General features: G+C 43.7%; 1 protein-coding gene across 6 annotated transcripts in view; it reads right to left on the reverse strand.

The window, feature by feature from the left end:
- DTWD2 (DTW motif tRNA-uridine aminocarboxypropyltransferase 2) overlaps positions 1–27,717 on the reverse strand; it is a 95,904-nt gene that overhangs the window by 29,597 nt on the left and 38,590 nt on the right. For all 6 annotated transcript variants that reach the window (XM_077344363.1, XM_077344366.1, XM_077344364.1 and 3 more), the window contains 2 exons: positions 23,058–23,152; positions 4,436–4,625 (listed from right to left, as the gene is read on the reverse strand). In XM_077344363.1, the coding sequence (XP_077200478.1) occupies positions 4,436–4,625; positions 23,058–23,152 (285 nt within the window). The remainder of the gene's footprint in view (positions 1–4,435; positions 4,626–23,057; positions 23,153–27,717) is intronic.

A 27,717-nucleotide genomic window follows, 5' to 3' on the forward strand; every position in this document is an offset into this window, starting at 1 on the left:
CTCTGTATGCCTTTGGTGGGTGGGTGGCCCAGAGATGCCCCCCTGTCAGCCTGCTGGGATCCATGGCAGCCAGGAAAAGCCTCTATCACAAGTAAGTCATGGCCTTCAGCCAGGAATGGCATACACTGGTAGTTTAGCCCCAATCAGGAAGGAGCTCTCAGCCAGGAAAGGCTACAACTCCCTTGTTCGCTGGGTGGAAGAGGAGCTGACCTCTGAGCATGCCCTGCTGCCAGCAAGTTGCCCTGGCCTCCTAGCCTCTTTCAACTTGGAGGACATTGGGGGGAGGGGGAGAGTGAGCCACCTTCTGGCACAACCTCTGTGACCCTTCTGGAGGGGGGCTCTGGGAGGCCCCAAAACAGCCCTCTGGGACCCAGACCTGCCTATAAAAGTCTCTGCCCTAGAAATTTAAGTAATGTGAGGGTTGCAATTTTCAATCTGGTCAAGGAGGAATGCACTGGGGGTACAATAAATTCCATTCTAGATTGCAGAATCAAAAGGGTAGGGAACTTCTGAAATGTATCTATTCTCACAATGTAGTGATTGGGTCAGGAGAAAGAAAAAATGGGAAGGCTAACAAATTGGAAAGAAAGGAAATATCATGCACCTATTAAAAACTACGATCCTGCTGATGACTTTTTAAAAAGTCAGTGTTGAAATAAAAAAAAAAAAGTCCATCTACCCTTCTCAGTTTAAGGAGGAGGAAGGCATTTTTGGATATTTGAGAACAGTTAGAGGGCACCATCACAAATTGCCTATTTAGATGTTATGGATTGAGAGGGCTAAATGAAATATATGAGAACTGTTTCCAGCAGTGAGAGTTCATTTTTTTAAAATCTGTATTTGGCCTTCAAATGCATACTTATTTCAATGTTCATCTTGTCAGGAATATTATTTGCTAAAGTGCCACAATTTTTTGTGGCAACTGTTCTATTAATATTGAGATCATGTCTTGTAATAAAAAACTTGCTCCAATAATGTTAGAAACACATAAAACCTGGCACCAAAAGAGACCTTATGCTGAAAGAATACAAAATTTAGCAAATCTCTAGAGAAAAAGAAGTAATACGGCATACTCTGAGAAGAAGCAAAACATGGATTCTGCTTTGCTTCTGTTTTATACAGTTTACTCTCAAAGGGTTCGACATTTTGATTATCAGAAAATAGTGTAATAATATAACCTTTGTATTAATGGAAATAAAACATGGAAGATGGTTTTTAAACATGTGTTAGGATTATCTTTTTTGCTATAAAAGAAAGCTGCAGTTCAGACACTAATATCTTTTATTGATAGCAGCAGCAGAATGTTACAGTCCTTTTGACACGTAAATTTTATGAAAGGGAATATTATTGTGAACTTTCTAAGCAGCTATATCTTTTTTTCAATTGTTTAGCATAACTGCTAAGAGATTTCAAATAGAACAAGTATAGAGCTGTAAGTAAAGTGGTTGGAAAGGTGGCCAACTTTATATTTATTTCTCAAAATATTTGTATCATGCTTCTCTTCAAAGGAACTTACAGTGGCTTCCAACAATCCAAATGCAATATAAATAAATCAACCAACCGTGCATCTTGGACCTGTTCTGGATTCAGCATCTGGCTCATCCAAAAACAAATGCTGTGAATCATTGGGCTAAAAAAGCCAGAGCGTCCTTTTGCCTCCACCTCAAAGAACAACACCCCCCCTCCCCAGAATCACATAGAGCTGGAAGAAACCATAAAGGGCCATTCAGTCAAACCTTTGTGGGACCTCTGTATTGATTCTCCATTACAGCCTAAGGGAACAACTGACTGTACTGGCCTTCATAACACATAATTGAGCCCCATAATTCGGCATTCCCGAATATTTACTGAATCCGAATACCATGCCAGCATTGGGATTCAGGAATATTGGGAAATATCAATATTTTGGGGATTCAATATCCCTATCCCCAAAGCTATTGGTTTTCGGAAGGGGTTGCATCCCTAGCTACCTATCTTATAAAAATAGTGTGGTTCAAGTGTGTTTTAATTCTCTTCATTTTTGACACTGCAACTGACTGTTTTCACTGCAAACAGCACAGGGATAGGTTGAGCATACCTGGACCAAGATATTCCCATGCATTTTAATTTTGGCCCTGGACTCCCACAATTATCCTGATGCTAGTGGCCAGTTTTGAGTATCCAAGAGTTTATAGATTTTATCGCATATAATGAATACTTGCTGTTCACCCTCCCCCCAAGACAGGTGACTGAGGGGGGTGGTATAGATATCGATGAAATAAATAAATAAATAAATAAATAAAACAAATAAATACCGTATTTGCTGGCGTATAAGACGACTGGGCGTATAAGACGACCCCCCAACATTTCCACTCAAAATACAGTACTATGGGTCACTATGGGCAGCTATGTCTATCCCAACTGAAGTGCACCCGGTGTATAAGACGACCCCCCCCCCCCACTTGGAGGCATGTTTTTCAGGGGGAAAAAGTAGTCTTATACGCCAGCAAATATTGTAAATATTATTCTCTGGTGAATTATGCCTTCCATAAATGAATAGCCAGGTCAATTATTTTATTACTAAAAATTCATGGTAACAGCAAGGAAAGTGATTTGTTCTGTTAACACATTTGGTTTGGATCAGGGTCATAGGGGGGGCTCAGGTGGAATCTTTGTCCAGAGGCCCATGGGCCCAGAGGCCCATAGCAGCCCTGGACACCTTGTTTCTTTAATTTCCTCTCACTTTGAATATTGTAGTTGACTATGTAACCCAAAATTTGCCCCAATCAACCATATTTTCCTGAGGTGCGGGGGAGAGAGAAAGAAAGTTACAGGGGGAATAGAGTTCACTCTTCTAGTTCACAATTGAAGGTGAAAGTCCCCAGGATGATGTAGGTGAATAAAATATTCAAAGTAAGAGGAATAAAGCATTAGCTCAAGTGGATTCCCTAATTCAATCTGAATAGTGGCTGTTATTTACATAGATGGATTTAGGGGTGCAGAGAATGGGAAACCAGGCTGGACAGACATCCAGCTGACTGAGCAGCTTTCTATCCTGCCACCAGATAACAGGCTTTTGCAAGGGCTGCTTCGCCACACAGACCAACACTTTCTGAAATTTCTTATCACAATGCCAATTTTTATGTCTTGAATCACTCGAAATTAAGAGCATCAGCTTGGATGCTAAACACAACCAGGAAGGCCTGTGGATTCCTAACACTGAACACAAGAAACCCCAGCAAGTTCAGGAAATAAACCCATCTTAGCAGCATTGCAGGTACTATGGCTGCTGTTTCTTCTAACCAGACAGACAACTCTTAATCAAAAATGCTATTCTATTCTTAAGATTAAAATTGGTATATGGAAGAAGTATGAGAATAAATTACAATGGAATTTTACAGCAGATAAACACAACGATAATTGTTACCAATTGTCTGAACTAGCACCAGAGATATTAAGCCAATTCTAAATGGCTCTATATAATGCTTGATGATACGTTATTGCAAGTTATTCTTCTCTTGGGCTTTAAACTCTGAAAACAACTCAAAAAGTAATCCAAGTGATAAACACAATGGAAAGAATGTATTAAAGTGCAGATTTAAAGTTAACAAATATGGCAAATTGATTTTTCATTTTACTGAATTGGCAAATACTATCTTGATTGTCAGTATTTAGCGAGCTTGCTGGTGGCTTCTTTTTTAATTTAAAAGTAGTAATGTTAACAAGAAAAACATAGTAGCAACTATTATAAAAATACATAAAATTAAGCATATTGTTGTACTATCTAAAAGAAGAAAATAAAAAGTCCTCCTTGCTCTAATTGTGCTATACCATATTATATGTCTAGTAAACCTAAGTTCCTTTCTTAAAATAATCCATCAGCTTCATTGATCTTCATATTATTCTACAGATCTTCTATTGATCATACTAGTGAGCCTAGCTATTTTTTGATAATTCAGTTAACTTATCCAGCCACTAAGAAATAGAGGAGTCTCCTTCGTTTTCCAGTTCTTCGCCCAAACCAACCGAACTGCTGTAGTAGCATGAAAGAAAAGTTCTTAGCTGTATTCAGCAAAACGTCTGGGTGTACACTTAACAACATACAAGCCGGTTTAAGTGGGAATCAAAGCTTAATCCTGTAATATCATATGTATTTTAGCCCAATCTTGGTTGTGGCTCCTAATCTGGCAAACTGGGTTTGATTCCCCACTCCCCCACATGCAGTCAACCTTGGGTTATATATTCAAATATCTGGGGATACTTAGACCTTGTTTCAGATAAGCAAAACTTGTTTAAACAAAGGGAACATATATAAACATTAGCAGACACTTGTGGTGACATTTTCCATGCTAAACTGACAGTAAGCATATGCTAATGTGGAGTGACAGAAGTCCACAAGGCAACAAAGAAATAAAGGGCACACACTCCATTTTAAAGTAAGCATATTAAAACTTACCTGTTTAGGTATCCGAAAGAGGGAGTTCTTAAAGAATATATCTTTGGCCTGACTCCAGGTTCCATCAATGATTACGATTATACAGGAATTAGGAGAGCTGAATTCTACTTCTTCCAGATTTGTTGCTCCTGCTCCAGGATATAAAATCAAGGTATTCGGATTTCTGCACACATGTGCTAGCTCAGGGTACCTAGAATAATATTGAAAAAGTTACCTTTCCCCTTTATGAGCCCATTTCCTCATATTTTTCTGTCCCTGTGTTTCTTATTCAGATCTCAGGAATTTGCTAACATCTAACAAGTACCGTACACAGACATCAACCTAAACTTAGAAAATTTAGTCTTCGTTCCACTTAAGCACTACAGCATCAACACTTGATAATGAATGAGAGCAGAACTTGTTGGTCTACACCCTCATTTACATGGAGTTGGAAACTATAGAGGTCTGTTAATGTTGCCATCTCTGGCATGGGAAATTCCTGGAGCGCTGGATAGACGAGGCATCTTAGAAGTATATTCTGCCATAGGGTTCATTCTCCAAAGCAGTCATTTTCTCCAAGGGAACTTATTGCTGTAGCCTGGAAGTAACTGATGAAAATAATAATAATAATAAGAGTTGGTTCTTATATGCAGCTTTTCTCTACCTCAGTGGTCCCCAACCTGCGGGCCGCGGCCCGGTGCCGGGCCGGCGGGCCGCGGCTCCCTCTCCCCGCAGTAAAAAACTTCCCAGGCCGCAAGCTTGCGGCCCGGGAAGCTTCTTACTGCGGGAGGGCGGGGAGAGGAAATCAGGGCCGTGCCCGCGCATGTGCCATGAGCAGCCGAAATCGCGCATGCGCTGCACTTTCACGCATGTGCAAAAGTGCCACGCACGCGCGATTTTGGTCGCACATGGCGCATTCGCGATGCGCGGGCGAGACCCACGCATGCACGATGCATGGGCACGGCCCGTGCATGCGCAGCCCGTGGGCACGACCCGCTGCCCTGCCGGTCCCCAGCCTCAGAAAGGTTGTGGACCACTGCTGTACCTGAAGGAGTCTCAAAGCGGCTTACAATCACCTTCCCTTTTCTCTCCCCACAACATACACCCTGTGAGGTGGGTGAGGCTGAGAGAGCCCTGATATCACTGCTCAGTCAGAACAGCTTCATCAGCGCCATGGCGAGCCCAAATTCACCCAGCTGGCTGCATGTGGGGGAGTGCAGAATCGAACCTGGCTTGCCAGATTAGAAGGTCGCACTCCTAACCACTACAACCAAACTGGCTCTAAAACATGGAAGACGCTCTATAAACCTGGTTGGCTGATCTTCATCCTGACTATCCAGGGATTTACCTAGGGGTAGAGGACATCCCCCTTCAAGGATCGCTGCCTTGCCGTGGCAAGAGGGCTTGCGTAGCTCAGTGAAGCTATGAGCTATGCCGTGCAGGGCCACCCAAGACAGACAGGTCATAGCTGAGAGCTCTGACAAAAGCAACGCCAAAAAATGATGTGCTTATCATCATGGGGGATTGGAATGCTAAAGTAGGAAGCCAAAAGATAACCGGGATAACAGGCAAGTTTGGCCTTGGAGTACAAAATGAAGCAGGGCACAGGCTGGTAGAATTTTGTCAATGGTCATAGAAAACACTCTTTTCCAACAACCCAAGAGACGACTCTACACATGGACATCACCAGACGGTCAACACAGAAATCAGATTGACTATGTGCTCTGCAGCCAAAGATGGAGAAGTTCTATACGTTCAGTAAAAACAAGACCAGGAGCTGATTGTGGGTCAGATCATCAGCTTCTTGTTGCAAAATTTAGGCTTAAATTGAAGAAAGCAGGGAAAAGCACTAGGCCACTCAGATATGAACTAAATCATATCCCTAACGAATATACAGTAGAGGTAACAAATAGATTTAAGGAATTAGATCTGATAGACAGAGTGCCTGAAGAACTATGGATGGAGGTTCGCAACATTGTACAAGAGGTAGCAACTAAAACCATCCCAAAGAAAAAGAAATGCAAGAAATCAAAATGGCTGTCTGAGGAAGCTTTACAAATAGCTAAGGAGAGAAGGGAAGTGAAAGGCAAGAGAGAAAGAGAAAGATACACCCAATTGAATGCAGAATTTCAGAGAAAAGCTAGAAGAGATAAGAATGCCTTCTTAAATGAACAGTGCAAACAAATAGAAGAAAACAATAGAATGGGGAGGACCAGAGATCTTTTCAAGAAAATTGGAGATATGAAGAGAACGTTTCATGCAAAGATGGGTATGATAAGGGACCAAAATGGTAGGGACCTCACAGAAGCAGAAGAGATTTTTAAAAGGTGGCAAAATTATACAGAAGAACTATACAAGAGCGAGCTTAACATCCCTGATAACCACAATGGGGTAGTTACTGACCTGGAGCCAGACATCCTGGAATGTGAAGTCAAATGGGCCTTAGGAAGTCTGAGCAACAATAAAGCTAGTGGTGGTGACAGCATTCCAGTTGAACTATTCAAAATCTTAAAAGACGATGCAGTAAAAGTGCTACACTCAATATGCCAGCAAATTTGGAAAACTTAACAATGGCCACAGGATTGGAAAAGGTCAGTTTACATTCCAATCCCAAAGAAGGGCAATGTCAAAGAATGTTCAAACTACCACACCATTGCATTCATTTCTCATGCTAGCAAAGTTATGCTCAAAATCCTACAAGCTAGGCTCCAGCAATATGTGGACTGAGAACTTCCAGAAGTACAGGCAGAATTTGAAGAGGCAGAGGAACTAGAGATCAAATTGCCAACATATGCTGGATCATGGAGAAAGCTAGGGAGTTCCAGAAGAACATCTACTTCTGCTTCATTGACTATGCTAAAGCCTTTGATTGTGTGGAGCACAACAAATTGTGGCAAGTTCTTAAAGAGATGGGAATACCAGAGCATCTTATTTGTCTCTTGAGAAATGTATATGCAGGTCAAAAAGCAACAGTGAGAACTGAACATGGAATCACTGATTGGTTCAAATTGAGAAAGGAGTTCAGCAAGGCTGTATACGGTCACCTTGCCTATTTAACTTGTATGCGGAGCACATCATGAGAAAGGCGGGATTAGAGGAGTCACAAATTGGGATCAAGGTTGAAGGGAGAAATATCAACAACCTCAGATATGCAGATACCACTCTAATGGCAGAAAGTGAAGAGGAACTAAAGAGCCTGTTGATGTGGGTGAAGAAGGAGAGTGCAAAAGTTGGCTTGAAACTCAACATCAAGAAAACAAAGATCATGGCATCCGGCCTTCTCAATTCCTGGCAAATAGATGGGGAAGAAATGGAGATAGTGACAGATTTTATTTTCCTGGGTTCCAAGATCACTGCAGATGGGGACTGCAGCAAAGAAATTAAAAGATGCTTGCTCCTGGGGAGGAAAGCTATGGCAAATCTAGACAGCATCCTAAAAAGCAGAGACATCACCCTGCCAACAAAAGTGTGTTTAGTCAAGGCTATGGTATTCCCAGTTGCAATGTATGGCTGCAAAAGTTGGACCATAAGGAAGGCCGAGCGTCAAAGAATTGAGGCTTTTGAACTCTGGTGCTGGAGAAGACTCTTGCGAGTCCCTTGGACTGCAAGGCGAACAAACCGGTCAGTCCTAGAGGAGATCAGCCCTGACTGCTCCTTAGAAGGCCAGATCCTGAAGATGAAACTCAAATACTTTGGCCACCTTATGAGAAGGAAGGACTCCCTGGAAAAGAGCCTAATGCTGGGAGCGATCGAGGGCAAAAGAAGAAGCGGACGACAGAGAATGAGGTGGCTGGATGGAGTCACTGAAGCAGTAGGTGCAAATTTAAATGGACTCTGGGGAATGGTAGAGGACAGGAAGGCCTGGAGTATAATTGTCCATGGGGTCGTGTTGGGTCAGACACGACTTCGCACCTGACAACAAGAAGAAGAGGACATTATATAGACTGATAATCATGCAAATTCCAACAGATAACCCCCTTCCCCAAAGTTTCTTAACTCAGTTATAAGCTAAAGCAACTGCGGAATCCAAACAGAAAAGTAAAAGAAGAGAAATGAAAACGGGACCTGTGGCTAGGTTCCTGAGAACCTGAAAGTTTCAGGATAGTACTCATACATTTCATATTAAACAAAGAGATGCTTTACTTGTCTGATTCCTTAAATTTAATGTACAGGTCTAGTTTTGCTGTACACACGTATACAGAGAAGGGGAATATCATTCAGCTGTGCTTCAAGCACTAGGTTGAAACAGGGATACTAAAGAGGAGTAGGGCCTTCGATGATGTCTTTATAGAGTGACTGCAAGCTACCTGAAACTCCATGGTCCAAGTAGAAACTGCATTCCCCCATTATTTTGTATTAACAATCATCTGCTCCCTCTAGATAAGAGTATAAACATCTTACATTCTGACATCCATCTAAAAAATAAAAGTTACCATCTATATATACAAATATGATTTTCTTATGAAGAGCCCACTTTACTCCCCAGCCTTAGGTACTTCAAAGAGGCTGGAAAAAGACTGGCACTTATTCAGTGCAAATGGAGAGCAACATAAAAGCTCCCACTGAGGTAAGGTACTTCACTGACAGCATTTTCAACTCTCTAAAAATGAGCATTACTAAATATAATGAAAATAGGTTTTGTACTCTTTCACACTCCATATCTAGTAGCAAAGCTAAAAAGAAATGTCTTTCACAGAACTGAGGTATTGCTGGGCTAGATATAGATATATACTTAGGGTTGCCAACCTGCAGGCAGTGGCTGGAGATCTGGCATTATAACTGATCTCCAGGCAAAAAAGATCCATTCATCTGGATAAAATGGCCGCTCTGGAAGGTGAACTCTATGACATTATACCCCATTAAAGTTCCTTCCATTCCCAAGCCCCTTACTCCTCAGGTTCTACCCCCTCAAAAAAAACCTCCAATTATTTCTGTGCTGGCAACCATACACATTTTCACATCAAGAACACATAAATAAATAAACTAAGGGTAATGCCTTAGTTAGGGTTAACACTCTGATCTTATCAACCCTCTAGCCTGCAGAGAGTTGAGGCACACCCCAACAAAATGAACTCTCTAAGAAGGCTATAATTTGGATTTTTCCCAATTATCGCTAAATCACTTTACTTTCTATTTTAAGTAAGCTGTACACAAAACATCTGGCTGTTAATCTTCTTTCTTGGATCTCCCATAACAACATTATAGGGCCAGAACCAATAGGTTTTAGGAAAGGGACTACCACGTTATATCACTGTGCTATCCTAAACTTTCTAAGTAAGAAATATACAAAACCAAAGAGAGGTAAACTGTTTGCTGCTTTCATTGATTTAAAATTGGCTTTCTACTCAAATCCTAGAGAAAAGGTCTGGACCAAGTCAACATATTTAAATATTGACCAGTGCTTACTGTTCCTACTGAAGCAGCTTCACCATAACAACTTCTGTCAAATAATATACTCTGCAGAAGAAAATGTAACAAATAAAATACCTATTATTATTGGTGTGAAGCAAGGCTGTATCTTAGTCCTGCATCTATTCCATCTCTTCCCTAATGACTTGCCTGCCAGTTTGGAAGAAGTGAACAGTCATCCACCCCTACTTGCCAAAAGCCCAATTCCCCTCTTATTATACATGAACAATATGATAATTCTCACAAAAACATGGGTGGGACTTATACATTAAGTTCGCGTTTTTATCAACTAATGTAGTGAAAAATCAGTTAAAAATTAACTTTGAAAAGACCAAGTCAATAGATTTTGCTAAACCCGCTATAAATACCGCTGGGAGGAAAAAGTTACCAAACAGACCAGGTAAACAATTTCATATATTTAGGAATCAACTTCAGTTTCAACAACAAATGGGCAAAACATAGTGCTTTAACAAAGCAGCAAAAGGTCAAATAGCTCTCTTGTCAAAGTTTTAACACTACAAACACAATAAAAATCTGTTGGCCATTCTAAAAATCTACAATGCTAAAATGATACCGCAGATCCTTCCAATCTGGGTAGATGCATTCAATAAGTGATCTGGAAACTATCCAGTCCTCTTTCTTTAGATGTCTGTTAGAAGTCCCAAACTGTGTAGCAAATAACACCCTAGTTGCAAAACTTAGTCAGCAGAGATTAGAAACTAGAGCCTGGTTGCTGACCTTCAGATACTGAATCAGATAATGAATCCATTATCATTCTCAGCCCAATTTATTGATCAGCACATGTTTCATCTGAACTTGGACTGGAAACATCAGAGTCCACTGTGTCCATTATTCATAACAGCAGTTGGATTGCATTGTACCTGTAGGATCCATGAAATAAGAGACGGAAGCTTACTTGTGAGTAGTACTTGACATTCTGGTACTTGGAACCGTACTCATATAAATCTGGATAATCGCACTGCTCAGGATATCCATCTCAGCCTGGAGGGCTGGCTGGTAAAAAGGGATCTTAACTTCAAGCTCTCTTTCAGATGCAGATATGGGAGACCTGTGAAGCGGTGTCTCTGGAGGCCTTCAGGAAACTGTTGAGACGGTTCCAGCGTGTCGCTAGGTACAAGCGGTTTGGGCAGGAGGTTTGAATTTCTCCTTCACTTTTGACTTCTTCAAAGGTAGTTCAGAGGATGCTAGTTTCTTGTGAAGAGATTTCAATGCCACACAGATCCATGTAGATGCCAAACCTGGTGGTGGAGTTGAATGCATCAAAACATGACACTTTCTCAGTCGAGACTTTCAACCAAGCCAATTTAGACTGGGTTTCAGATGCTTGTAAGGCTTTCTCCCACAGCACTACCCAAAGCTTGCAAGCCTGATCCCCTATAGCTTTGGAGGTAAATTTTTGGCAGATTTTGGAAGTGGGAATGGAATGCTCCTCGCCCAGAGAGAGGTTGTGTTCATAAGTCTGAGGCATCTTTGCACCACATTTGGTGCACTTTTTGAATAAGGCTTTCTGAGCCGTAACAATGAATAATGATTTTCATAAGAACAGTAAACTCTGAAGATTTTTTATTTATTTAGATTTATATACCGCCCTCCCCGAAGGCTCAGGGCGGTTTACATTAAACTAATCAACAATACATGAAAAAGTCTTCGTTAAAAAACATACAGTAGTTAATAACAATACATGAGCTTCTTGTGGCGCAGAGTGGTAAGGCAGCCGTCTGAAAGCTTTGCCCATAAGGCTGGGAGTTCAATCCCAGCAGCTGGCTCAAGGTTGACTCAGCCTTCCATCCTTCCGAGGTCGGTAAAATGAGTACCCAGCTTGCTGGGGGGTAAACGGTCATGACTGGGGAAGGCACTGGCAAACCACCCCGTATTGAGTCTGCCATGAAAACGCTGGAGGGCGTCACCCCAAGGGTCAGACATGACTCGGTGCTTGCACAGGGGATACCTTTACCTTTACCTTTTTAGTTAATAACAATGGTTGTAACAATATAACAGAATAATATAACAGTATAACAATATAATAAAATAGTATAACGATGCAACATTGCAATACCACAACAGGTCCAGAGCGCTCTGGTGGAGTTCTGGGAGGAAGGGGGGAGAGGGGGGGCCCTTCATTCATCGTTGGTATGCCTGGTCTCAACCAAATGCCTGGTGGAAGAGCTCCTTTTTGCAGGCCCCGCAGAACTGTTTAAGCTCCGTCAGGGCCCTGATCTCCTCTGGGAGCTCGTTCCACCAGGTGGGGGCCAGGACAGAGAATGCTCTGGCCCTGGTCGAGACCAGGCGCCTCGGTCCAACTGGGGATGGAGGTCGTCCGTCAAGGCGACTAGCGCTGTCTCTACCCCATGGCCAGGCCGGAAGCCTGACTGGGATGGGTCTAGGACTGAAGCTTCTTCCAGGTACTCTGTTAGTTGGTTTGCAACAGTCCTTTCTATCATCTTCCCCAGAAACACTAAATGCGAGACGGGTCGATAATTGTTGGGCTCTCGCGGGTCTAAGGATGTTTTTTTCAGCAGTGGGCGTACCACAGCCTCTTTCAGTCCCTCCGGGAATTCTCCCGTTGTGAGAGATAGATTGATTATCTCCCGGAGGGGGCCCTTTATCCTTATGTCAGCTGTTCTTAAGAGCCAGGATGGGCAAGGGTCTAGTGGGCATGTGGTTGGCCTCGCTGTTGCTAGTATCCTGTCCACTTTGGTCAGCGTGAGTTACTCAGGGTTTTCTCCAAAGACAGCCAAGGGGCCTCTAGTTCACTTTCTGTATCTAAGGTTGGAGGGAAGTCGTGGCGGAGTGTCGAGATTTTATCTGCAAAATGACTTGCGAATGCCTCACATCTGATATCCAATTTGCTACTGTTTTGTTGCCCTTCAGCCAGGGCATTAAGAGACCGAACTAGCTTAAACAATTGAGCCGGGCATGAGTCTGCAGATGTGATGGTAGCTGAGTAAAAATTGCGTTTCACCGCCATCTCATAGGCCTTCATCTGCATTCTATAAGATGTTCTCGAGGCTTCGTCACGAGTCTTCCTCCAAACTCGCTCTAGCCGTCTCAGTTCCCATTTCTTGTTGTGAAGCTCCTCGGTGTACCAAGGAGCCCACTTGAGACGGGGCCGGAGAGGGCGTCGGGGAGCTATCTCATCAATGGCAGTCAGCAGTCTGTCATGCCAGTCGCTGACCAGGCCATTGAGAGAAGTGCCAGGAGGCATTGGATCCCGCAGAGCATTCAGGAATCCAATCAGGTCCATAAGTCTCCGCAGGCGAGCTAAAATTTGCTTGGCGCCCAACTGAGGTGGGAGTGGTAGTGATAGCCAAGCCTTCAGGGCATAGTGGTCTGACCATGGCACGACAGTTGCCGTGACCAGATCCACATTCAGACCTACGCCGAAAATAAGATCCAGGGTGTGATCTGCTTGGTGGGTGGGGCCTGCCGTTGCACAGCACCAGTGTCAGAGGCGGGTTATTTACCTTTGCCTCCACCCTAGTGTCGCGAGGGATGGGGCGGAGTCTGGAGGGGGCTCATGTATGGTTGATTTCTGGGCTCCTTGGTCTCTGTCATCCGCTGTCTCTGCCTCAGCCCCTTATTATTGGGATCCCTGACCCTTTCAGGGCCCCCGCATTCTCTCCTTCCTCCGTTCTTTCAAATATATTGGGCTCCATGGACACTGTTGGTTTTAGTTCTTAGTTTTGCGGTTTAGCTAGGGTTGTTGCTAGCCCTGGTTATGTGCTTAATGCTAATTTCTAATGTGTGTATGGGGTTTTGTATATCTGTAGAAGGTTGGTCCCGATCACTATTTATAGCCTCTCAGGACTTCCCAGTTCCAATTGTGACAGTTATGTGCTATGTGTAGGATGTGTATCTGGAGGGGTAGCCCCGATCGCCTGTTGCGGCACCTCAGGGTTGCCCACTCCAGTGTGTGTGGTGGGTGTGGTGTATGTGTGGCCTCTGTGTTATTTCATGTTGTGGTTTGGGACTGGATGTTTGCGGGTTGGGTGGAATTGGGTTGGACAGTTAGCGTTGTTTGGCAAGTGGAGGGTGGGTTGTTAGGTATAGTCTGAATTAATTAGTTGTTAAAATTGGTTGACTGTGGTGGGTTTGGGTGGTTCAGTTGGTAGTTGGGTAGTTCAATTGGTTGGTGGAGTTGATTGATTTGGGGTGGGTTTAGGTAGTTCAGCGATAGTTGGGTAGTTCAATTAGTTGATAGGATTGATTGTTTGGTAGAATTGATTGTTTTGGGGTGGGTTTGGGAAGTTCAATTGTTAGGATTTAGTTGATTAATTGGTGGAATTAATTGTTTTGGGTGGATTTGGGGTAGTTAAATTGATGGTGGGGGTTGTGGTAGATCAGTTGATGATAATTGTTTCGGATGGGTAGATGGGTAAGGTGTTAATTTAATTTGGAGTCAGTCAATGGTCAGATGGGTTGTCATTGGTTGAGGATTGGGGGTTAATCCTTCTCCCTTTTTTATAATTCTTGTGCGTAGATTGTTGTATCTTTCCCTCTTCCCTCCTTTTAAAAATTTTTCTCCTTTTTCTATTCCCCCCCCACACTCCACCTCCGCTCTTTCCCTCCCCCCCCTCTTATTCCCCTCCACTTTCTCTGTGCATACCACAGTGTTTCACTTGATTCTTCCCTTAGTTTGTTTGAAGTTTTCCTCTTATTCTCTCTCTTCCCCTCACTCTCTCTCCCCCTCCCCTCCATTTTCTGTGTGTACAGTTTTTCCCCGCTTGATTTCTTCCCGCCTAAATTCTTCCCGCTTAATTTCTAGTGGTTTGTTTGGCGTTCTTTTTTCTTTCTGGGTATGCCCTCCACCCTCCCCTTTGTAATAGGTATCAATCTTACTCAGCTTGATGAGTCCGTTTGATTTCCCTTCCCCCTTCTGAGAATAAATGTCCGTTTGTGCCCTACAGATAGGATATTTACGGCAAGTCCCCCTCCCCTAGGATTTGGTATCAATCTTATTCAGTTCGTTAGTCCATTTGATTTCTCTTCCCCCTTCTGAGAATAAATGGTCTATTTGTACTTTCTTCCCTCCCCCCCCCCTACAGATAGGATAGTTATGGCAAGTCCCCCCCCCTAGGATTTGGTACTTCTCTTTCTTTATTGTTCTGTAGGTGAGTGTTGCTTTTTCTTTTCTTCTTCTTTCTTTTTACTTGTCGTTCGGCTGTAGTGCAGGGTCGGCGATGGGCAGGCAGCAGCAGCAGAGGGTCAGGCTCTGTTTGATGGCGGTTGGGGCACGGGTGGTGAACGTGGCGCAGCTATGGCGAGGCAGATTCAGTAGAAGTCCAGGCTCCGCTCCTGCGGGGTCCTGGCTCTGTTCGGGCAGCAGCTGTGGGCGCGAGTGTAAGGCGCGGCGTGGTAATGGCGTCCTGACGACCTTCAGCGGTGGGACAGCCGCAGAAGAGGGTCTGGCCCTGCTCACGTGGTGGCCGCGGTGCTGGTAGTGTGTGTGGCACATTAGCAGCGGTCAGCTGTGGCTGAAGTCCGGCGCCACTTGGGCATCTGCAGAAGGGTACCTCTGCAGCGGGCTGCTTCCCGCACCGACGCCAACAGGCTGTTCTGGTGGATCTGCTGGTCGGTTCTCCCTGGCTGTTCTCAGCGAGCTCCAGGTTCCTCCGGTCGTGGGGCAGTTCAAGCTTGGTAGATGGTCAGTGGGCAGCCCCAGCACAGTCCTCGATGGCAATCCCGGAGGGCTGTGTTGTTAGACAGCCGTTGTTGTTTTCGTTTGTTTTATTTTAGTTGGTTTTCTTACCATTTCTGTTTTTTCCTTCCTTGATTCTTCTTATTTGTTCTTGTTTCTATTTGTAGTAGTTTTCTTCTTTCGATTCTTTTGCGTTTCTTCAGGTATCTGTAGTTCAGGTATCTGAGAGCCAGTTTGGTGTAGTGGTTAGGAGTGCGGACTTCTAATCTGGCATGCCGGGTTTGATTCTGCGCTCCCCCACATGGTGCCAGCTGGGTGACCTTGGGCTCGCCGCGGCACTGATAAAACTGTTCTGACCGAGTAGTGATATCAGGGCTCTCTCAGCCTCACCCACCTCACAGGGTGTCTGTTGTGGGGAGAGGAATGGGAAGGCGACTGTAAGCCGCTTTGAGCCTCCTTCGGGTAGGGAAAAGCGGCATATAAGAACCAACTCTTCTTCTTTTTCTTCTTCTAGTTAAATTGGTGGCGTTCTTTTTGTTTTTGATTCTTTTTTAGAGTGATCAATTTTGGGTGCTTTTTGGCGGCTATTTTTGGGCTGTTTAGTTTCAGGAGCAGTCTGATTTCATGACTGCTCCAGCCGCCATCTTATAAAAAAAAAAAAAAAGATGAGGCATGAACTAGGAAGACGACATCCAACTCATTTGGGGGCAAAAGAGGAACCGAGGATTAGGGCACTACGAGGCCACATGCTCCATAAGAGTCATTTAATTTAGTGCGCAGCACCCCCTAGAGGCTTTACTAGGGAAGAATATCTCTGAGGCAGGCCTGCTTATACGCAGTCCCCATGTGTGAACTGCACAGAAGATTGACGATGAACAGAAGTGATAAATACAATGTGATGGAACAAGGTGGAAATATAAAAACAATGTATGCAACCAATAACAAATACAAAGTTACATACTTCTTATAGATACATAAGGTAGTAGTTAGAGCAGGCTTTTAAAATCAGGGTTTTGTAATTGGAAACGCCCTGTAAGGGTTTCCCGAATTAGTGGCAGTTAATTATTTTTTTATAATTCTAATAATTTTTTTAACATTTATTGGGTGATATGACTATATATGGTCATGTTGACCTGCCCCACCCCACCAAAATGGCCAATGAGGGGCCAGGAATGGGTGGAAAGGGGAAGGGCCCCAGGTGGGCGTCTGCACAACCATGCTTCTCAACCATATTCTGCATGATCATGCCACTTCTGGAGTTTCTTGAAGCCTGAAGACTATTTCAGGTATTTCTAAATAGTAAAAAAAGTTGAGAAAGCCTGGGTAAGTGTTGTATTACTGTCCAGGGGGACCCAGTGATGAATCCCTACTGTGCCATGGAAAGTTGCTGGTGACTTTGGGTCAGTCACATAATCACAGGGTTGTTCAGAGGATAAGCTAGAAGAAAGAAAAATGATGCAAGCCACTTTGGGTCTCCAATGGCGGGAAAGTATTATTATTATTATTATTATTATTATTATTATTATTATTATTATTATTATTATTATTATTGTTATTATTATTAATATTATTATTATTATTACTATTACTATTACTATTATTACTATTATTAAATTTATATCCCGCCTCCCCCCGGAGGCTCTAGGCGGGTCACATAAAACCAATCCCCTAAAACAATAAAAGCACAATAAAACATAATACAATTAATTACAAAAGTTAAGACAAGAATGGAGGCAAAATTCAATATACCTAACCCAATTCCACAACCCACTAAGAAGGGAAAGGGAGGGGCCAGATGACAGACGCGATCGTCACATTTGTGAGGGGGGCTAGATCTTCTTGCTGCCTGGCCTCAACCGAAAGCCTGGCGGAAGAGCTCTGTCTTGCAGGCCTTGCAGAATGATGACAGTTCCTGCAGAGCCTGCAGCTCTTCCAGGAGCTCATTCCACCAGGTCGGGGCCAGGACCGAAAAGGCCCTGGCCCTGGTCGAGGCCAGGCGAGCTTCCTTGGTTAGCCCCCGTAGAGCGTAAGGTCCTGCGGGGGGCATAGGGCGACAGGCGGTCCCTCATATACACTGGGCCCAGACCACGGATGGCCTTGAAGGTCAAAACCAAAACCTTGAACCTGATCCGGAAGATAACCGGTAGCCAATGCAGCTGCCTCAGCACTGGCTGGATATGCGCCCTCCAAGGTGTAGCTGCGAGGACCCTAGCAGCCGCATTTTGGACCAGTTGCAATTTCCAGATCAAGCCCAGAGGCAGGCCAGTGTAGAGCGAGTTACAGAAATCTAATCTGGAGGTGACCGTTGCATGGTTCACTGTGGCCAAGTGTTCAGAGGACAGATAGTGCACTAGTAGCCGAGCCTGGCAAAGATGGAAAAATGCCTGGCCAGCTACCTGTTTGAGCTGTGCCTCGAGTGTTAGTGAGGCATCCATGGTCACCTCCAGGTTTCTGGCCTGAGACGTGATCTTAAGTTGCGTCCCGGCCAGAGAGGGCAAGCGTGCTTCCTGTTCTGCTCCCCTACGGCCCAACCACAGGACCTCCGTCTTGGAGGTATGGCATAAGTGAAGCAAATGAACACTGGAAGTAGTAATGAGTTTCCCAAACCTCCCAATACATTTTTAATGTATTTATGTTGACCACTGGCATGTAACAATGCTGAATGTTTATATACAATTCCTATACATTTTTGTATGAAATTTTGTACATCTATATTTTTAAGCTTGTATGGCTACCCAGTATCTTGAGATGAGGATTCTGCTTCTATTATCATTTTCATATATAACCATTTCATTATAATTTATAATGTATTAAAACATTTAAGTTGATTCATAAGTTCTGGGGGGAAATACTGTTATTAAAACCGAAGTTCTAAAACCACTGAGGCAAAAAGGAGCATGTGTTATTTTACTTTCTTTTTGAGACCCTGACAACAGTGATAGGCATAGATTTCACCAGGTTGACACAAAGATTATTCAAGCAAATATAAAACCACTCTAAAAATGCCAATCGTAAACTTTTATGGCTGACAAAAATAGATATTATCTTAAGGTGTTTGGTGTACAAGCTTTTAGCATTTTCTGATGTTCAACTGAAATATTATTTATGACTCAGTAACTGTTTGCAAATTATTATAATTATTAAAAGTCAATAAATCCCAGAATGGGGGCCTTCTTTCCATTAGTATTTTGATGATGAAAAACAGAATAAGCTTTTGGTGAAAAGTACAGAATGCTTATTAAATAAAGCATTATACCATGCAGAATATGGCTTTATTTATTTATACTGTACTTTACGTCAAACATCACTGTAAACCGATAAACTGCTAGCTTTTATGTGTGTTCTATATTTTATAACGTTTATTTAAATGTATTTCTGCAAGGAGATAATACTATGCAACAGAAGACACATTATAAAGGCTACTACGTGATGCTTAAGTGTATTTTATGCTGCTTTATACTACCCCTTAGGGCATAGATCAGGTTTTTAAAATTTTCTTTGTCCTTCTCAAACTGCCTTCTCTTTGTCATACGGCATTATATTAATCTGTCTTGTGTACACATGAATACACATAGCTCAACCTTTAAGCATTCAAAGTAGCACAATAATCTGGGTTGTGATATTTGGGACATGGAGGTTCTCAGCTACATGAAAATAATATTACCTTCTCAACCCATCTTAGGTAGTGCAAAGGCCAGACTGCTCTAAGATGCCTTTGCTAAAGGGATCAGGAACTAGGACACAAGGATGGAGGTTTAAGTCTTCATAATGGCCATGAGCTAGATAAACCCAAATCAAGTGGCCTAACAGAACACAAGGAAAGAGCTAGACTATTTAGCTTCTAGAGAGTGGCATAAGAAGCCTTAAACCAGATGGGTAAATACATGGCATACTAGTATAATTACCTTTGTTTACCATTTAACACAGGAAATAGAAGTAACATAGACTCTGCATGGAGGATTCAACATTTACAACTGACCATGAAGGGGGATGTTAAAAAGCCCATAAGGACTTGCAGCTGATACAGGAATGGTTGGAAAGTCTGCACAAAGGCTTATAGTAGATGAGAAATGTGAGATAAAGCCATGTTGAGAAGCAGCAGAAATAAGGAAATTCAACAAGCAGCAATGTGCCTTCAGCCATGGCCCCCTGAGAGTTGGTCCATCAGGCTGGTATCTCTTGTGAGAACTACTATGGTAGGACCCTGAAGCATAACACCCTTATGAGAACTAAGGTGACTCTATCTACCATAGAAGCTCTTGCTTCAAGGTCCCTGGAAGAGATCGCCTTTGGCATCTTCCTGGAAATGTGACTCTGATAAGGGCTTAGAAAACTCAAAAGGGGCCAAACATGAAGGCATGCCCACCTGATCACCTCCTGGTAAGATGCCAACATTCCCTGGCTAGGAATATTACATCCACCTGTGTCTGGGACTGCAAGATCAATGGCAGTCTTCAATCAAAGGTTGGATACACACTTTTCTTGGATGCTTTAGGATGCTTTGGGCTGATCCTGCGTTGAGCAGGAGGTTGGACTAGATGGTCTGTATGGCCCCTTCCAACTCTATGATTCTATGACCTGATCTTCTGTTGTCTTTCCTGGGACAAAAAACCCTCTGTCCAGTCCAGTGTCTATAGTTACACCCAGATGGGAAAGCCTCTGAGAGGGAACCAGGTTGCTTTTTTTCCAAATTCACCATGAAACCATATTCCTGAAGGCAAGCGACCATGATTTAAACATCCCTTGTCCCCTGCTGAAAGGACGGGGACTTTAAGTGGTCATCAAAGTACAGGAATATTGGCACTCCCTGAAACTGTAGATGGGCAACCAAGGAGACCAGAATCTTCATAAAGACCCTGGGAACCAACTTCAAACCGAACAGAAGGATCCTATATTGGAAGTGCTGGCTGTTGTAGGCAAACCTGATAGTGCCTGTGAGGAATGAAAATGGTCACATTCAAATAGGCCTCAGAGAGATCAATTGATGCCAGGAAGTCCTGACTCTGCATAAAGGAGGCAATGGACCAAAGTGTTTCGATTTTGAAATTCTTCCTGAGAAAGTGGTTAGACACTTAAAGTCCAAGATTTCCCTGACACTGCTGTTCTTTTTCGGAACCAGGAACAAATCTGAATAAATACCTCTGGCCTGTGGTTCCAGAGGGTCTCGTTCTATTGTCCCTATGTCCAAAAGATGCTGAATAGCATAGTGATGCTTCTGAGGGCATGGAGAATTTAGAACCCAGATGAAGTGGTTTGATGGCAGGACTGAAAACTCCAAACACTAGCTCCTGGTCAGTCATGCGGAGGCGGGTTTCTTGGTACTCCTGGGACCCTAGCTACGTTTTTGGAGGTACAAAACTCAAAAGATCGTCTGGAGTCTCAAAAGGGCTGATAATGCTTCCTTAATTTGGCATCCTTTTTTTAAGATGGCAAAACCTTTTTCTTATCCTGATTTTCACTCAAGTACTAATCCATGACTTCTCTGAACAGCAACCTCCCTTTGAATGGCACTCCAGCTACCCTAGCCTGGGCAGGTGGATCAGCTTCCCAATTGCATAGTCAAGTATTCCACCTCGCCACCACATTAGATGCCATAGCTCTAGCAGACAACTGGATGGCACCCATCAATGTGTCTGTAGAGTAACCAGCAGTCATGCTATCTTTTTGAGTACATCCTTCAATTCCTTGGGAATTCTGCTCTCTGAACCTGAGAGATAAGAAGGCCAAATGAAAAAACATAGAGTAAAATCTGCCTATGATTGGGTGGTTGGATTTGGGCCTAGCAGGGTTCTTCCATTCAGCCTTCACTGCCTTGTTAAAGACAGAAAGAAAAGCCATCACTTTCCTGTCTTTGGGAAAGGCCCTAACACACCCTGCTGGTAAATCTGGGTCCTGCGACTCAGTTTCCTTCACTGCTGTTTGCAGCTCCAAGATCCTCGAGACCTTGGGTAAAAGTTTATGAAACAGCTCTTGAGGAAAAAGGGAGTGACCTGAGGCTCTTCCACTTCTGAGAGCTCGCATTCCTCCTTGGGACAGGAAGATTCAGACTCCAATCTCTCCTCATTCCCATAATAATATCTGTTTACATTGATGTCAAATATGGCCCACTTGGAACCAGGAGGGGAGAAATTTTCCTCAGCTGCCTCCGTGCAACTATCCAGAGAGGAAAAGGCAGTCCAGGAATGGTGCTCTCTTAAGGGACCCTGTGGCCTGTGGCATCTCTTCCTTTATCAATGCCAGAAGACTGGCTTGAGCATAAACCTCCAAGAGATTGGGAACCTGTGTTTGGGAATCCATTTCCAACAAAGAACCCGGGGAAGCCTGTCTAGGTGAGGGAGAGAGACCAAGGCTATTGGTCAAACTATGGACGGGAGTACCTTCAACAAAGCCACCTCGCCACCATAGCGTTTTTGTCGCCAAAAAGCTCTTCCTGATCTTCCTGCTGAGAAAAAGCAAAAGCCACTTCCCCTTCCTTGTGCCACAAGGCGCCAATCTTACTGGGCTCTGACAGCTGACCAGGTGAATGGCCTTGTTGTAGATCGCAAACAGCAGAAGACTTGGGGTTGCTCACAGGGCCCAGGCACTCTAGTAATGACAGGCCGCTGTCTAACCAAAAATAGACGGGGACCAAGCCTGAAGACTGGAATGCCTCTGCAGCTGAAGAGACTGCAGTCAAACTTTTTTTTCCTTTTTTTTTTGTGTGGAGCCACAGCACTGCCAAGCACTGACAATCTGTGTCTTGCTCTTCAATCAGCAGGGTTGAAGATTCGGGCAATCAGGAGAGAACCTCCGCCAAGTGGAGTCACAAGATCTGCGACCCTGTCCACAAGGAGGAGGAACTGAATCACAAGTCAGGAGTGCCCTGCTGAGGACCACTGGAGAATGGTAGCTTTTGGGAGATACTGAGAAAGAAAAAGCAGTGAGATTCTGATAGTTGAATGCTTTTTAGGCATTTCATGGCATAGGGATTGTGCTGCTGGAGAACACATTCAGAGGCCTGTTATCAGGATTTATCTTTCCTTTGTCTATTTCAAACCTTACCTCTTGAGGAGGATGGTTACAGGTCTCCATGTCCTTATTCTCACATAATGTTTTCTGGCACAGCTAAAGAAGACTCCTCAATTCAGGGTGTTTTAAAAGATTTCAAACAGGTCTCTCAAAAACACAGCTAGTGTGTACACCCAAGTCACCAAGATTATGGATAGGTGTGATTTGTGTGCCATAGCTACAGTGACAGTTACAGAATCAGTCCCTCAGTATCCTTCCCCTGATGCACGGACATTCAGTGTTGGAGTAGCTGCCACGGGAATGGTGTCTCCGCTTTCTCCCACACTTGGAGGAATGACTTCACTACATCTTCCCATACCTGTGCCCAGCCCTGATCTTCTGCATATGCTGACCTCAATTAACAGGTTCAGAACAGAAGCCAGATGCCATGACATTTTGAATGTATTTCTCTGTTAGGATTATGTTCATCATAAAAACACTGGAACTAATGTCACAGACTAATCATACTCAGGCTCCATTTAGAATCAGTTGCCAGAAAAGAAACGGAGGATTATTAATATTCCTTACCTTTCTTCACTGAAACGACGACCAATCAAAAGTTTACATTTTTCTTCAGGCAGGCAAGCAGCCAGCAGAGGCACTGTCCGTAATACTCTACTTTCCTTCAGTTAATACAGAACAGAAAAACAAAATGTATATTTAAAAAGTCAAAAATAAAATTTCATTTTTAATTTTGCTCTTTAAAAAAAGCACTGCAAACACAAGAAAACCCGTACATATGTCCAGAAACAGAAATAAGAATAAATCATCCCAAAGAAAAAAAGCTATGCTATTTTCCCTTGCTACTCTATCTGCTCTTGACATTTCTCTGAAAATTGCTGGTCTTGGGAGTAAGCTCCATTCAGTAGACATGCTTAGATAGCATTGTATATTAAAAATGAAGACACAGAATGATTTATTTTGAGAAAGAAACAGGAAGCATCATCTGTTGATTTGCCTGAATTTTTAACAATACTGATAACAATATGATTCTGAATCTTTGTGGAGTTAGGAGTGGGAGGCCCAGTTCCTGGTGGCTTTGTTCTTCACAGGATGTTAGTGGCACCATGAAGACTATCAAAATATATTTCAGTATTATTAGTCTTTAAGATTAAGATGCTGCTGGCCTCCTGTGTAATTTCAGTACCAATTTACATGGCTACCCTTTGGGAAATATGATGATGGCAAATTTTGAAAATTATGTTGAAATACACTGCTGCTGTTGTTCCATTTCATTCTTCATGCTTTTTATCTACAGGAGACTGCAGGTTATTCAAAGATTAAGGGCATCAATATGCTGATTACACCTGACATTACTTTTCCTTTTCAACTAAACAGTGGAAGTGCTAAAATGGTGTTTGGATGTTGTTGTCAGGCAGATGAAGTTCATAAACTAGAGTCCAGACAAAACTGTTTCTTGGTTCTTGATGGTGATTAATTGGGATGGTATTTTCCCAAAAGGAGCAGATCCACAGCTTGAGGGTACTGCTCGATTCAGAGCTGGCCAGGTATACTAAAGAGGCTACCATGATGTGATGGGTGTTTGCTAATTTGGATTGGCATGCAAGTTTGCCTGGAGAGAAATTATCTTGCCACTGGGAAATTTGATTATTTAGATAGGCACCAGTTATTTGCTATTTTGTGTGTTTTATTTAGGCTTTAATAATGTATTGTATTTTGTGTGAGCTATCTTAACTAAATCTTGGAAAAGCAGCATAAACATCTCTGAGGTAAAAAATAAAATAAAAATAACTCCATCATTGTGAGTTTATCTCACTTCAAAATTACATCACTGGATTTTACAGAAAACAGAGCTGAAATCATTCTGAAATATTGTTAAACAAAAAATACCATAGTCATGTGTCATTTTTAAGTAGTTCTGAAACCTAAACAACTATAAAACTGAATCTTTTTTCTAGTCTGTAATAAATCTGTATATGTACTGAAAACTAGACTGAACATGATACTGATCAAATTTGCCCTTGAGATTCTTGGGATGAATACATCACCAAAGCATGGTTAGAAAAAAAAAAGATACTTAAAGGAAGCATTTTTTTTCTAGCAGCTAAGAAATAAGAAACCTGGGGGTCAGCGTAAACTATCTATTTTGTAAAGTAAACACAGATCTCCATTACAATATGCTTGGATCTGGCAGATGTATCATGTGACCCATTTGCATTCTTAGCCTACTGGTCTCCTTAGGCAGGTAGGTGGGGCTTGGTCACACACCGCTCCTTTCTCTCTCTGCAATTATGATGAGGAAGAAAGCCCTGGCTGGTCTGGTACGAGGGAGACAGCTCCCAAGTTCTCCCTGCTCCTCAAAGATGGGCAGGCTAGTTTGCCAGTTAGCCCTTAGTCAGCTAGTTTGTAGCACTGGCTTCTTGAGGGTGGCCACAATTTGGGAGTGACCACCACCTGTCCCTGGGGCAGCTGGCTGCTGCTCACAGGTGTTAACGAGGAAGAGGCCCTGGAGGAGGCCAACAGTGGGGGTGAGGGTGTGGGCAATGTTGTGGTCCTCCTACACTTTCATGCATCCCCTTGAATACCAGTGTGACCACATTATAAATACAGATGAGGTTTGCTGTGAAAGTGGCAGGATTATGCCCACCGATATAACACCATCTACTGTGGCAGAAACTCTAGCAGGCCTTTCAGCAGAAAGAAGTTGGTGTTTACAGTAGCAGCACAGAGCCACATAACACAGGTAACATACATCATACAACATTTTTTTCTCAGGCATTCTCAAATCTTTAAACAGACCCGCGGCGCAGCGCGCCGCGGACTGAATAAAAGAGTAAGGGCTGTGTGGGAGGAGTTAGGGCGGGCCCTGTCTGGGATAAAAACTCGGAGGGGCCAATCAGGAGCCGCGAATCAGGAGAGCCAGTTTGGTGTAGTGGTTAGGAGTGCGGACTTGTAATCTGGCATGCCAGGTTCGATTCTGCGCTCCCCCACATGCAACCAGCTGGGTGACCTTGGGCTCGCCACGGCACTGATAAAACGGTTCTGACCGGGCAGTGATATCAGTGCTCTCTCAGCCTCACCCACCCCACAGGGTGTCTGTTGTGGGGGGAGGAATGGGAAGGAGACTGTAAGCCGCTTTGAGCCTCCTTCGGGTAGGGAAAAGCGGCATATAAGAACCAACTCTTCTTCTTCTTCTGATTGGCACCTCCGAGTGTCCATCCCGGGCCAAGCAGCCAATGGGGAGCCGCGCGAAGCGCAGCTCCCCATTTGCTGCTTGCCCCGGCCAGGGAATCACCGCATAGACTGGACTGCCAGCTGATGCGGTGAGTTCTCTGGGGAGCCGCGCCGCCTTCTCTTGGCCACTGGATTGGCCTCGCCGCGTCACAGACGCGGCGAGGCTGCTCCCGGGGCTGAAAGAACGCCGTTGGTGTCTTTGGGGAGGGTGGGGGGGGCAGGAGCCGGCCTTCTCTCGGCCCCGGGAGCATCCTCGCCATGGCGAGGATGCTCTCGGCGGCGAGAGAACGCACTTTGCAGCTTTGTGGAGGGTGGCCAGGGGCCCGAGCCGGCTTCTCGCTCCCGGGGCCAAGATAAGACCGGCTCCTAGTGCCCAATTTATTAAAGAATAAAATGGGCTTGAGTCTAGTCAAATATATTTCAGTTATATTGTAACTATTTCAATTCATAGATCTTCAATCTAAAAAATAAAAGTTGGACTAAAACTAAATTTCACGTTTACATCATAAGGATATAGTGGGCTTCCATGCAAACTACTATGGTATGCACAAAACAATTAGATTATGTCTACTCATTATTTGCAATCATATTGCAATCCCAGTTCTGAAACAGCCCAACTGTGAATGGCCCACTAATCTGCATCACATTTTCTATTTAAAACAAAGTTATTGGGGTGATACTTATGCATGCTTAAGTAACACCGAAATGGAATACAAGCCCTTAGACCTATTGACCTAAATAAGACTCAAGTTTGAGTTATGCCAAATACTCAACCATAGAGTAAGACAACATTAGACAACAGAAAAACTTCTTCAGAGAACAGATGTGTGGTTCCTTCTGCCACAGAAATTGTTAACACTTTAGTATAACGGAGGTCCTACATCTAAATAATGAAAGTTCTCCTATAGTACTTTCTAAGTATGGCAAGGAGGAATGTTTGAAAATAGCTGTTTCTCACTGTGTGTGCATATAAACACGCACACATGCAGGCAGAGGGGGGAAACAAAGGGCCATTCCGCACAGATTCATTGTAGCAGAAGTGTGGCAAATTGTAATCGCTACTAAAATGCAGTTATGCACAACGTCGTAGACAATCTGCCACACTCCTGAAACCGATCCGCAAAAAGCGCTTCGTTGTAGCGCTTCCAGGGAAATCCCAAAAAGTGGATTCACCCTCTGGAAAGCCCTACTCTCTTGCAACCAATCTGCAACACTAGCGGAAAAGTTCTGTGCGTTACCATTGTTGCGGTTTCAGCAAAGTCCCTTCCCCTGGCTCTCTCCTCTGATCTTCCGGCAAAGCGATCGGCATTTTTTTTCTCAGAGCAAGTGGAGAGCAACGAACCGGCGAGCCTTCATTCACCCAGCGAGGCTTCCCCGGCTTCAGTCCCTCTGTTTTAAGTCACCAAGCACCACACAGCCCCGTTTGCTGGTTCCCTTTATTTTCGGCCAAAAATCGCACCCGTGCACAGGGGAGGGGATTTTTTCCTTACTTGGGGGAGCGTGGCAACGAGGAAATGGCAGCCTACACACCACCTGCTAGCTAGATGGGTCTCTCCGTTGCAATGAATCAACGCAGATTCATTGCAACGTTTTTTTTTTAAACCTGCCTTAAAGGAAAGGAGCTTTTCGGGAGCATGATAATGGCCGCCCATTGGCTGCTCGTTTGATTGACGGCCAGGGGCGTGACAAAGCTCGGCAAATATCGCTTCCTGGATAGTGATCTTTGCCGAGACCAGAAACCTGTGGGAAATGATTGAAACGCAACTGGATTCCACTACAAAGGCAGGTATGCATAATGATGAATTCCACTATTTAAAATGGCGTTTTTTCATTCCGAAACCAATTTGCAACATTGATCCTGGTGCGGAATGGGCCAAAGAGTAACATCTCCAAGGGAGCATAGTAACTACAAGGACATAGCAGAAACACCAAACCAAGGCTATAGAAAATGCTGTTGCTATTCTTATCCATTGTTGCTCCTCTATATATTTAT

The sequence above is a fragment of the Paroedura picta genome, chromosome 7 (genome assembly GCF_049243985.1).
Source record: "Paroedura picta isolate Pp20150507F chromosome 7, Ppicta_v3.0, whole genome shotgun sequence".
In the NCBI taxonomy this organism is placed as follows: Eukaryota; Metazoa; Chordata; class Lepidosauria; order Squamata; family Gekkonidae; genus Paroedura; species Paroedura picta.